We start from the raw sequence: 12,457 nt of genomic DNA, 5'->3' as shown, positions 1-12,457 counted from the left end.
TAATTGCAAAAACCCCAAATTTCTTCAAGGAAATTGCATCCAAAAGAGGGCAAATTAACTGAAAGTCCCAAATTTGCAATTTGTCTGCCAAAGCTCCAAATGTACTCCCAAAAATACGGTCAAACAATGGTTGTATGCACAAGAGCTTGACAAAACTCTTTCCAACATCCTCCTGCAAAGAAAATCCTGCAAAAATGCAACTTTCCAAGCCCACCTACAAAGTGACCTTCAAACTGTACGGACTAACAGTATGGAACTGTCAGTCCGGTTGAATGCAAGTGTACGGAACTGTACAGCGCAGCCTGTACGGTCGAAATCCGTACACTTGTACGGATGTACGGAGTCTGTATGGACAACTCAACGCAAGTGTACGAGGTATACGGACAGAACTTGGCGAGGCTGTATGGCGAAATTGTACGGAAACGTACGCACTGTACGGGCGATGTACGGACGAACCTGACGGCACGGGATGGGCTACATGCTGTACGGTGATCTGTACAAAACGGGGATGTACGGTTGTATGGCATTTTGTACGGGCTGGCGTCGAGTGCAGGTACAGGAAGCGTGCGAATGGCGTAGGGCAGCTGGGCCTGGTACGGACGTATGGAACAGCGTAGAATGGCTGTACGGACTGATGTGCAGCTTGCCTCTGAAGATGCACGTACGGGCTGGACTCTTCCAAGCTTGGAATGAAGAGTGACTAGCGAGCAGACTGAAGGAGCTTAGCAAGTGTAGGTGATCGACTTGCTCTGATACCAAATGTGAGTGGAAGGGAGAGAGCAAAGTGTGAGAGCAGGAGAGAGAGAGAGCTGAAAACGATAGTTGCAATAGATGAGTGTGTAATACAACTGAAGAGAGTGATAGGTTTTGTCTAAGTGACAAAACCTTATCCTTCACTAACCGTAGTTAGTGAAGTAACTGTGGTTAGGGGGAAAAACCTCTAAGTGAGGGAAAAGTGCCCCTAGCCTACTTATTACATTACATTGGTCACTGCTAAATTATAACAATAATTCTAACACCTATGTGATAGGAAAGCCCGCCTCTTACGTTGTGTCAACCGTTGATATATCTGCTGTGCCTCTGATCTCGTCAAGTGTCCCAAAATCTACTATGGTATGAGGTGAGTTCTCATCTCTTGGCACTTGTCATCAAACCATGGATTCTCGGGCATCTTCGCAGATGGGGAGCGGACTCTTGAGTGAGTCGTTGGAAAAGACCTAGTGGCGGCATCGTGGACCACTGAGACCAAAGTGTCTGAAGCATGTGTAAGGTTTGCATCATCTCCCAGGTGGTTCGGTAGCACATGTGACAAGTAGCTCATAGACTGCCTCCAAGGCATGGTCAAAGTGTACTTGAATACGGTTGGGGGCCGACTGATCCCGTCCTGCTCCTGGCATGATGGTCGATATGCTAAATGCCAAATAGGAGTGGTCCATGCCAAGTGGGGGAGGAGGGACCATTAGGTCATATACATGTGTCACAAAGGCTGGGGAGCCCATCAGGGAATCCACTGTGCTCTTCCCCCCTCCATGTGGGAAGCAAGTGAGTCCTCCATATGACAGCCATCTGAGAGAGAGAGAGAGAGAGAGAGAGAGAGAGAGAGAGAGAGAGAGAGAGAGAGTCTCTTAATGTCCACCGGAGACCAACATGTCTATGGGACAGTACAAAACCAACTCATACACCAGCTTAGTGAGGGCTCATGGCAGCTCTCATATAGTGCCAAAGCAGCTCTGTTTATTTAGAGTACCTACCTACATCTAATAAAACATCAAAACATATAATCGACCATACATGAGTTTAAGACTGAGAGTCTTTTAGTTTAGATTTAAATTCTTTGATAATTGCTATGCCTTCACGGTATATTGCCATTTTCCCTCCTTCCTTGCAGCTCTAACCTTGGCTAATTCAGTTGCTTTGTTCTTCAATTGAGCTCATGTGAGCTGCTCAGCTATCCATACCTTTGTCCCTTTCAGCTTATGTGATTGGTGGAGAATCTTGGTTCGTAAGTCACGTGACTTGAAAGTGCTGATAACATGTCCTTTGGAGTGTTTGATGTTAGTTGCTCCCTCCTCCTCACCATCCTTCCATTCAATGTTGAGCATGGATGCTTTGACATTTGCTAAAGTTTCACTAAAAGAGTCCTCATCCTTGCACCAATTTTAGGAAAGTCTTCCTATCCGAATCTTTAATGCGTTGTCACATCTGGCTTCGAGCTCCTTAATCTCTTCTTGAATATCAGTTTTACTTGCCTTTGTCTCAACTTCCACAGTAAATTGCTTCTTGATTGTTTGTACTTCAGTGTGAATGAAGTCTTTGATTGTGGAGACTAGGTGAGGAGTGGGTGGGGAAGCCTTACATGCCTTCACAACTTCATCTATGATTGCCTGCTTGCCAGGCCCTTCAAAAAACTGGAGTTTAGCTGTCACAGCTGCCAATTGCATCTTTAAGTCATGTACCTCTTGCTGTAAATAAAAGATCTACTCATGGTGACCAAGGATAGGCCGATTTAAACCTCCTTTATAATATATATGTGCATATGGGGAACGTGTCTTAGCTGCAACTGTAGAGCACTGTAATCATTTAGCTGGAGTCACTGGAGTAGAGGGGGAGGGGGGATTTCAACGAGAGATATTTACGTCTTCGGGAGCCTCATGGGCCTACGAGACAAAATCAAAGAGTAACTCATACAAGCCATCATAACCTTGGTTTTCCCAAGGTTGACTGTCAGGTCTCTCTGCAGAACACCTCTAGGGCCTCCAAATGCCTCTGCAGCCCCTCTGCCGAAGATGATATCACCAGGTCGGCTAGTAGTGATCCCTCGCCCCTAGGTGGTCTTTGTGAGAGAGAGAGAGAGAGAGAGAGAGAGAGAGAGAGAGAGAGAGAGAGCACTATATTGGGACGGTGGCTCTTTATAGTGAACACTATCTGGTGTGTGCAAGAAGGCAGCAAAACTGTAGGTGATGGATGTAGCAAGCGGGAAAGAAGAGTTTGGGAACAGGGGGTTGCTAGAGGCTGCGAGTAGGCATGGAGGGTTGAAGGAGTTTTGGGTCAGGGTGGAGAAGTAGAGTAGCAGTGATGCATTGGATGTAAGCGGGACTTGCTTCTAGGAGTGCTTATTCAGCCTTTATTCTCAGCTGTATGTTTACATTTTTGGCTTATTTTTTACAGGCACAGGTTGCCCAAAAGTCTTGTTTCTAAGAGTGGAGGGCGAACTCACAGAGGGCTGCAGCATCCAAGCACATGCTGAGATTGCATGGTGTGGTGGAACTCCAGGCAAAGGAATAGTGAGGTAAAAGCATGCTTGTGATGTCGTGCTTTTTGGCTGGACAGTTAAGTTGGCATTGTTGTTCTACTTTCCTCTTTAAGATGAAAGGCAAATATTACTGGGCGAACCTTAATTTACTCTGTTTCCGTAAGTACGATAGTTGGCTTAGACGACATGGAAGTAGCAGCCCTGTAGCAATCATGGGTGCAGAAGAACACGAATATCAACTTACTCTAGATGATGTTGATGCGAATCTTCTTCTTATGTATACACCTGTCACTGAAGAGGGTGTGAAGGGGGAGTCACATTTTGCAACAACTGCAGTTGTACAAGCAGGTACTTCTCTATTGTGAAATCAAATTCTGTAAGGTGAACTTTAAGTTTTAATCATCGTTTTAAGGTCAATATGTCCATTTAGTTGTATCAGAGCGAGTCACTCTATCTCTTCTCTTTCACAGCTCCACCCCGTGTCAACAGTGTCCAAGTTGTTGGTCCTCTTGTTGAGGGCAATACAATCAGAGGTGTTGGGAGATATTTTGGTGGTAGAGAAGGGTCAAGCAAGTATGAATGGCTCCGAGAACATCCGCAATCAGGGTAAGCGTGAGTTGTACCTGGGAGTATCATGTCAAAGGTATAGTCTGATTGTAAGGCTTTGCTTGGATTTGCAGTGGTTCATGGCAGTTTTGAGAAGGCTCAAGTATATACATCGTGGACTAGAGAAATTGTAAAAGAAAAAGTGACTTTTCACCTCGATTTTTGCACAAAGCTTCCATGCACTACCCCTCTCTCTCTCTCTCTCTCTCTCTCTCCCCCTCTCTCCCTCCTTCCTAGACATGACTCCTTCACCAGCATTCAGAGGACCACCACAATGACGCCACACCACAGCTTCTGTCCTCTCCATGACCTCAGACACTTCGTACTCGTGTTTAATGTTCTTTTTTTGCATTTGTCTTAGGTGCAGATGCCCGCTCAAAGGCTCCTCCTATTCAGCTCATTGTATCTGGTTTTTTCACGCTCATAGACCCTTCACACACACACTTTTTTTTTTTGGTAAACCCATGACAGGTATATTATCAGCTTTTGATTTCCTGTTTGAGGCTCTCTGTTTTTTGAGACCCTCATGTAACCCTTCACACACACACACACATTTTTTGGTAATATCCAGTGTATTTATATTCTCATAAATTTACAAGATGGGAAGTCTCCCACACACTGACATTAGACTCCAAAAGAGAGCCCAATGGAAAACTCAAAAACAGGTAGAGAACACTTCAAGGCTAGTAGCATCCAAGTCCCTTGCAGCAAAACTGTCATATAAGGATTGCTTGAGGGACATTTTGAAGAAAATATATGCTTGAGGAAACTGTTGACCCATCCTAGAATGCAGTCTCTGTGTCCAAATGGTCCACAGTACCCAAAAGCGAGTCCAGTGAAAGAAGAGGAGGAATGGAGACATCTGAGATGAGAGGCATCCAAACATCCAGAAAAGTTTCCCAAAGCTGATAGAGGGAAACCGAAGCCGCAGCAAATGAGAAATATGAGTGATCAATATGTGAGAGTGTGGGCAAGACCATAATAGGTGAGGAACTGTTTCATAGTGATGAGAACAACGGGGGCAGGAGGGGGAAGCAATGCGGCGTGCTGCCAATTTCGCCCCAATGGAAAAAGCTCCCACTATACATCTCCAAAAGAAAAGCCTCTGTTTCAATGGCAATTTGGCTTTCTAGATTTTCACGAGTCGTGATTGCCACCAAGATAGAGGCCTATCCAAATTCCAAAGAGTGTTGGCATGCTTGTCAATCCATTGCGGTGGAAGCAGAAATCTGTAGACCTTCGAGGAGGTCAGATTGTGCATTGAGAGCGTATGGGTAGCAGGAGGTAAGGAAGTCAAATTCCAGTCCAGTAATCTGTCCTGTACAAACAGTGGAGGGACCGGAACAAATGGCTGCAACATAGTTGAAAGAATTCTCCAAATGGACCTATGATGCAGACCCAAGGAGAATGTCCTGCAAGCTTGTGGAAATGAAAGCATACAACCTTGTTGATCCACAACATCGCCAACAAATCTTATGCCCAATTTCATGAGATTGTATGCTTTAATAGGTGCCTGTAAAGCGAGAGGCAATTCAAACACCTTGCTCCAATGGATGCTTTCCAAGCGAAGAGAATTACCATGATGAGAAGAAGCACCTGTCCATTTTGCATATGAGAGAATTGTCTTCCAATCATGAATAAAAGCATTAGAAACAGGGCAACCAGGAATTTTTCCCTGAAATGTGGTCATGACTGCTTCCTAGTGATCTGTAATCCAATGCTCATATGCATGAGACGCCATGTTTCCACACATTGCTGCTAACATAATAGCCCATGGCTGTTTTTGCTGAAAAAAATCAGCAATCATAGTGCTCTTTCTTGCCAACATATGAACCTGGAGATTGAGAATATTCAGCCCCCCATGAGTCTTGGGTGAACAAATAGACTGCATAGGTAGTAGTCGCAAAGCCTTTTTATGAGATTTACTTTTCCAAAATATCTCCATAGCCTGGGACATATAGGAAGCCAAATGCTTGAAAGACCAGGGAAGAAGAGGCAAATAAAATTGCACATATGCCATAATGATGGTCTGTACTATCCGAAGTCGAACATGTAGAGGCCAAGTGAACAAATGCCAGTATTCCAGCTTCTTGTTGATCTTTTGAAGCACCCATTTGAGCTGTTGTTGCGGGGTAATATTCCAGCCAATGGGGTAGCCTAGAAGCCTCACAATAGTGTGGGAAGAGATAATGGGGCCTGGCCAGAGAAGTGCATGCCAATCAGCTTCTTTCAAAGCTAGAAGTTTTGATTTCTGAAAATTGATTTGCAGTCCAGCAGCTATGCCAAAGTTATTCAGTGTATGCATCAAGTGAGAAGGGTCACTTTGAGAATTCCTGGGCATAAAGTATGAATCATGAGCATATGCCTGTGCAAGAAAAGACTGTGCCCCTAGAATTTGCAAGCCATGAAGCTGTCCTGTATCTGCAAGATAGTCTATATGCAACAGTAACGGATGGGTAGCAATGGCATACAGTAAAGAACTAAGAGGGCAACCCTGTCTCACTGAGCGGGTCATAGTCCACGTTCTTGACAACCCACCACCAAGCAAGCACTGTGCCGTGGCCTGAGAAGAGAGCCTGTAGATGATATGGACGAGCCGAGGGCCAAATCCCAATTTATGCATAGTCTGAGAGATAAAATCCCAATGGACAGTATCAAATGCTTTCGCAATGTCTACTTGCAGAATGAGAACATCTTGTTTAGAATATTTGGCATACTCAATCGCAAGCAAAGCATTGGAGATATTGTCAGTGATCTACCTTCTGGGGACAAACCCATACTGTCTAGGATGAAGTCCTGCTTGCAGAAAGAATTGAACTCTGAGGACAATCATTTTAGCAATGAGTTTTTAAATAACAGGCATGAGAGATATAGGCCGCCAATCAGCCATCGTCTTGACACAAGCTTTTTTTGGGAATCAATTTGACCAGGCCATGTTTCCAGGATGGGGGAAGAGATTGTTCTGCCCAAGCATGATTGATCATTAGAAGAAGAGTGTTTTTGAGATCACCCCAAAATGCACGGAAAAATTTGACAATCAATCCATCCCAACCAGGAGAGCTGCTTTTGCGTAGATGACTCAAAACATCATGCAGTTCACTAAGCATAAAAGGCTGCTCCAATGCATGAGCCTGTTCCCGAGACAATATGGGCTGGACATGCATAAGAAATTGAGACCTAGCTGTATCCACTTGCATAAGATGATCAGGCTGAAGAGAAAGGAGATGCTGGAAATGACTAGAACATTGCGATTCCAATTCTGATTTGGAAGTGGTCCAAGTGCCATCATCTTTCTTGATCCTGCAAATATCCTCCTTTCGCCTATCCGCATGAAGACTTTTAAAAAAGGCTTTGGAGGACCAGCCCTTATCCAAAAGGGGTTTCATGCGAGCTCGGATTTGCCATTTCTTTAATTTGCAAAGATCATTTTGGTGGATGATATGAACCGCATAAGCACAAGAATCCTGCTCAGAAGAGGTAAGCTGCCTATGAGAACTGATTGCATCCATTTGCTGCTTGTGAGATTGAGCCCATTTCAGCTTGAGCCTGAGGTTTCCCATGTAACTCTGGCCATAATCTTGAATAACAGCCTGTAAGCGATGAGCAAGACTGATCCAAGCAAAATCCATATCCTCCTGAGCATGTAAGAGGAGGGGACGGACAGCCACTCTCACCATGTTCTGAAATTGTTGATGAAGCAAATAAGCACTATTAACATGGAGCAGGCGACGACCAAAGAAAGGCATATCATCTGTCAAACGTGCTATTGATAATGTCAAGCATACTGGAAAATGATCAGAGAGCAAGAGGGAATGATCAACCCAAAGTGTACATGTAAAATCAGCATACTGCTGAGCATGCAGCAAATACCATCTGTCAAGTCGAGCCCAGTAATGAGTAAAAGCATTGTGATGATATGTATAACCCATATCTCTGTCCCTTGTTGAGAGCCATAAATCTTCTGCATGCAGGGATGAGAGCATATCTTCCCAATGTCGGAGCTCAGTGGGGATCATGTGAGAACGATGAGTGGTATTATCTCGAGTGGCGGGCGAGTTGTTGAAGTCTCCATTCAAAAAAGCATTGGACAGCCATGGATATTGTTTAAGGGAGTCCCACATTTGAGCTCTAGTCAGAGAGGTTTGTGAGGCATAAACAGATGCTATTTCATAGAGATCAGCCTGTTAGATGCACCTGATCACCATCCATGGACCCTGAGGGTCATTGTAAGCAACCGTGGGCTGCATATCATGTTTGACCAGGATGCAGACCCCCGAAAAGTGCATTGTGCCAGCATAAAAAATATCATAACCAGCATAGTGGCCTTGCTGGCCAGCCAAGAAGTGTTGATTGTGTTCCTGCAAAGAGATCACATCGGGATGCATTCTATGTACATAATGCCAGAAAAGTGTCTTCACACACACACACTCTTTTTTTTTTTTGGTTTTTTTGTGAAACCAAGATACTTATATTATGATACATTCATTTACATCTGGGCAGAGCTCAAAAGAGAGCCAAACCCCTATCCATCAAAAGCAGTAAAAGAAAAGCTTAATACAAGAAACATCTAAATCTTCCTCATGTAAGGCATCATATAAAGACTGCCGCAATGAGGCTCGGAAGAACTCATATGGCCATTGGCTGCTGAAGTGGAGAATTCAGATATGCTTGATTGCGCTGTAACCAGAGGGTCCATAAGGCCCAGTATCTGATCCAGTGGAAGAAAAGAGAATACTGTGATAAAGAAGCTGATAGTTCGCCATATATCCAGAAAAACCTGTAGAACCTGTGAGCTGGGAATCTGAGAGATAAGAAATAGGAGATTCTGTCTAGAAGGTCTCTGGAATATGAACAAAACCACAGTAAATGCGGAATACTCTCAGATGTAAGATGACATCTTGGACAAAGGGGTGAAGCTATCCTTCTTTGAGCCAATTTCACCCCTACTAGAAGAATACCAACAATACATTGCCATAGAAAGAGTCGTTGCTTCAAAGGCATTTTCAACTTCCATATCAATTGCAATCTTCCTTTCCACCAGGCTAATGACTTGTTCAAATGTTAGAGAGAATTAGCATGATGGGCAATCCAGGGAGGAGGTAATATCAAACGATAAGCCTGTATAGAAGTCAATAAATTCAAAGGCTTAGAGGATATGCTTGTAGTTGAAGAGCAAAGGTGCCAATCTTGAAGCCTGTCTCTGACATTCAATGTCGGAATCGGAATCAGAGGGAGTAAGAGATCAGCAATAGCTTTCCAAATGGGTCTATGATGCATCCCCAAATTGTATTGTCGACATGCTACTGGAAAAGTGAGGAAATTTCCTTGCATATCTACTACATCATCAATGTGTCGGATACCCATTTTCATAAGATTGTAAGCTCTGATGGGTTGTTGAACAGCAAGGGGAGAGGAAAACACAGCACTCCAATGAATACTTTCCATTCTGAGTGAAGAAGCTAAAGAAGTAGGGAGACCATTTGATGTGAGAGAGTACTTGCTTCCAGTCCTGAATCAAGGAATTAGAAAATGGACAACCAGGGATTTTACGTTGCAATTTGCCAAGCACTACTTCTGATGGATCAACTAGCCAATGTCCATAAGCATTAGTGCTCATCTGTCCACACAAAATTGCCAACATGATAGAGCAAGGCTGCTCTTGTTCAAAAAATGTCTTGAGCATAGTGATCTTTCTTGCCAACACATGAATTTTGATGTTTATTATATTCAAATTACCATGCATTCTTGGTGAGCAGAGCAAGTCCATTTTGAGCAGCCGTAAAGCTTTTTTATGAAGCTTTGTTTTCCAAAAAATCTCCATGGCTTGAGACATAAAGGAAGTGAGATCTCGAGATAATGACCAATGTAATAGAGGAAGATAGAACTGGACATAAGCTAGAACAATAGACTGGACAATTTGAAGCCGTACATGCACGCACGCACACACACACACACACACATTTTTTTTTGTAAGCAGCAGTATTCATTAGAAAGAATATACAGTTCCAAAACGTGACAGCTACACGCAAAACTAAAAACATTAGTAAAAGACCTCTAACTGGGCCAGAGGAAGGTCTCCAAGAGAGAATGCGCATCTTGGAGAGATCATGCAAGGAAGAACGTAAAAAAGGATAAACATCCAACTGAGAGTGCTCATACAATCGAATGCTACGAGCATGATATGATGACCACAAAGCCCAATAATGGCTTCAACAGAAGAATTGATCATAATCTGGGGTAGAGGCATATCTGCCAAACAACCAAAACTGGCTGCCAAAGGACAGCCCCTGAAAATGAGCATGAGGAGAGCTCTGAGCCTAGCAAGAAAATCACAAGCGGCAGGACAAGTGCAAGCAGAGTTCGCCCATGACACCACTCCAGATTGATACCATCTTCCAGACGATGACTCCAGACTCCAGATTGATACCATTTTATAGCCCCTCCCACATGCATATTGTGAGGGGGGCACCATCCATGTGAGCAAGGAGGTTGCACGCTGTCCATTGCCAGCAAGAATACTTTGCCTCAATTCTCCATATAACTCAAACCCCCCTTATCTTACATCTATGATACCCCATGGCTCTTTCCTAATTTAATAATATACACAAGTATCTAGGAGGATAGGTGGAGGGCCGGCACAAAGATGCTTGCCACGCTCCATGAAGCCCACTATCATAACTGGCTGAAACGGTACCTCCAACAAGGTATCCTCTGTGGATCTGGACAGCTTGCCCCCTGAAGAAACATCAAAGACTAAGGCATCCTCATGTGTGTCATGAAAAGCAATCACTCGTAAAGGAACTTCCAATCTGGAAAATGCCCCCATCCATGTGGAGCAAGTAATAGGCGTGTCATCTGTGTCCAAGGGCAAGGATGCATCAATCTGCTGGACTCTCCCTGCACTTCCGTTAAGATTAAGAACCATCTGGGCCTGTCGGTCTGCAGGAAGCTTCTTGAATGCTTTCCATGCTCCCACTGTAGATGCAGGGTCCCTCTCCCATCTTGGCCACTGCATGTAAGGAGAAGCTCCAAGTGGTCTACCATGCTCATCCAAAATACTATCATTCCACATGATAGGCTGCCTTTCAATCTCTTCACGGGTGGATGGGGGAATCTTGAGAAGTGTACTCCTGAAGCTGGCCCATGCTTTGAGGATAGCAAGCATAAGAGGGGAAGAGGGAGATCTGAGGTGGGCTGTGGTGAAAACCCATCTGGTACTATGTGTCCAATCCTCTCCTGAAGTGGGCATGCGAGACTGTATGCATCTGATAAAGAAATCCTTCCAAGGCTCTTGCCCTGGCACAAGTCCCCCACAACAAACTTGCAGAGTAAGGCTATGCATTGTAGATCCAGGTCGATGATATTCAAACCCCCTTCTCTTGTAGGAAGAATCAAGGTCTCCCAAGCCACCCTGGCTGTAACATTAGTTGTGCCATCTAGACCACTCCATAAAAAATTTTATACGGGCCTCTTAAGCTGAGTGATACAATCCCTAGAGTGACACCAACAAGAGCATACAAACCATGCTATGGCTAGAAGAACCTGTTTAACCACCACCACCCTGAAAGCCAAGTCAAGTTTGGCTGAGCTCTGGAAAAGGAGCTTTCTTTTGATGCTCTCTAACATCGGAGCAAACTGTTGTAAGGGAGAGATGCCCACCCCAACCTGGCAGCCCAAATATGTGACACAGACGCCCCTTTGTACCCAAGTGAAGGCAATATCATTATCCCAATCCGGGGTGTCATCTTCACAAATCCAAAAACCATTGGATTTATGCCAATTAATGTGTGCACCTGCAGCCGTGCAAAATAAATCCAAGGCTGTCCGGAAGGAAGCGAGTGTCCTGGGGGTGGCATCCCAAAAAACAGCCGTGTCATCTGCCAGCTCACTATCCAGAAGCTCTTCTTCCCAATGGATAGGAAGCCTCAGCCCATAAATATCAGCTTGAGATCTAAGGTAGATACTCATAGCTTCCGCCACAAATAGAAAAAGAGAAGGGGCAAGAGGACATCCTTGGTGGACTGATCTGGAAATCTGAAATCTGTCCCCTCTTAACCCCCCAATGAGCACCTGGCTATGGGCTGATCTGTAGAGAGAGGATACTCCTCCAATCCATGCATCTGAAAAACCAAAGCGAGATAGAGTACCCTCTAAAAAATCCCAGTCTACTCTGTCGTAAGCTTTCTCAAAGTCCAAGAGTAGAATGACCAATCTCTGGCGGCTCTGCATGGCCCCCATTCTGAGGCCTCCCAAAATGAGAAAATATTATCAACTATACTTCTGCCATGCACAAACCCTGTCTGCGTGTCATGAATCAAATTTGGAAGAAAAACTTATAGCCGCAGACTGATGGCTTTCGCCAGAATCTTGTAACAAGTACCCAATAGAGTGATGGGTCTCCATTGAGACACCAGATTCCTATTACCCCCCTTTGGGATGAGATGAATGAGACCATCTGTAAGTGAGTCTAGCATCTCCCACACGCCTTGCAGGGCTGATGTAATGTGATCACCAATCTGCTCCCAAAAAGTAATAAAAAAGGAAGGGGTAAGTCCATCCGAACCTGGGCACTTGTCCTTGTGAAGGGCAAGTAATGCA

General features: G+C 44.4%; 1 protein-coding gene across 1 annotated transcript in view; it reads left to right on the top strand.

Annotated features, from left to right (window-relative positions):
• LOC147886083 (187-kDa microtubule-associated protein AIR9-like) overlaps positions 1-12,457 on the top strand; it is a 227,735-nt gene that overhangs the window by 90,551 nt on the left and 124,727 nt on the right. Inside the window, exons 12-14 of the mRNA XM_087395940.1 lie at positions 3,169-3,289; positions 3,426-3,601; positions 3,724-3,859. Of these exons, the coding sequence (XP_087252066.1) occupies positions 3,169-3,289; positions 3,426-3,601; positions 3,724-3,859 (433 nt within the window). The remainder of the gene's footprint in view (positions 1-3,168; positions 3,290-3,425; positions 3,602-3,723; positions 3,860-12,457) is intronic.

This window comes from Dipteris shenzhenensis, chromosome 24, assembly GCF_047967505.1.
Source record: "Dipteris shenzhenensis isolate YYH24624 ecotype China chromosome 24, Dip_SZ_1.0, whole genome shotgun sequence".
NCBI lineage: Eukaryota > Viridiplantae > Streptophyta > Polypodiopsida > Gleicheniales > Dipteridaceae > Dipteris > Dipteris shenzhenensis.
The sequence above is the reverse complement of the archived record's forward strand: the minus strand, read 5'-3'. Positions and strand labels throughout refer to the sequence as shown.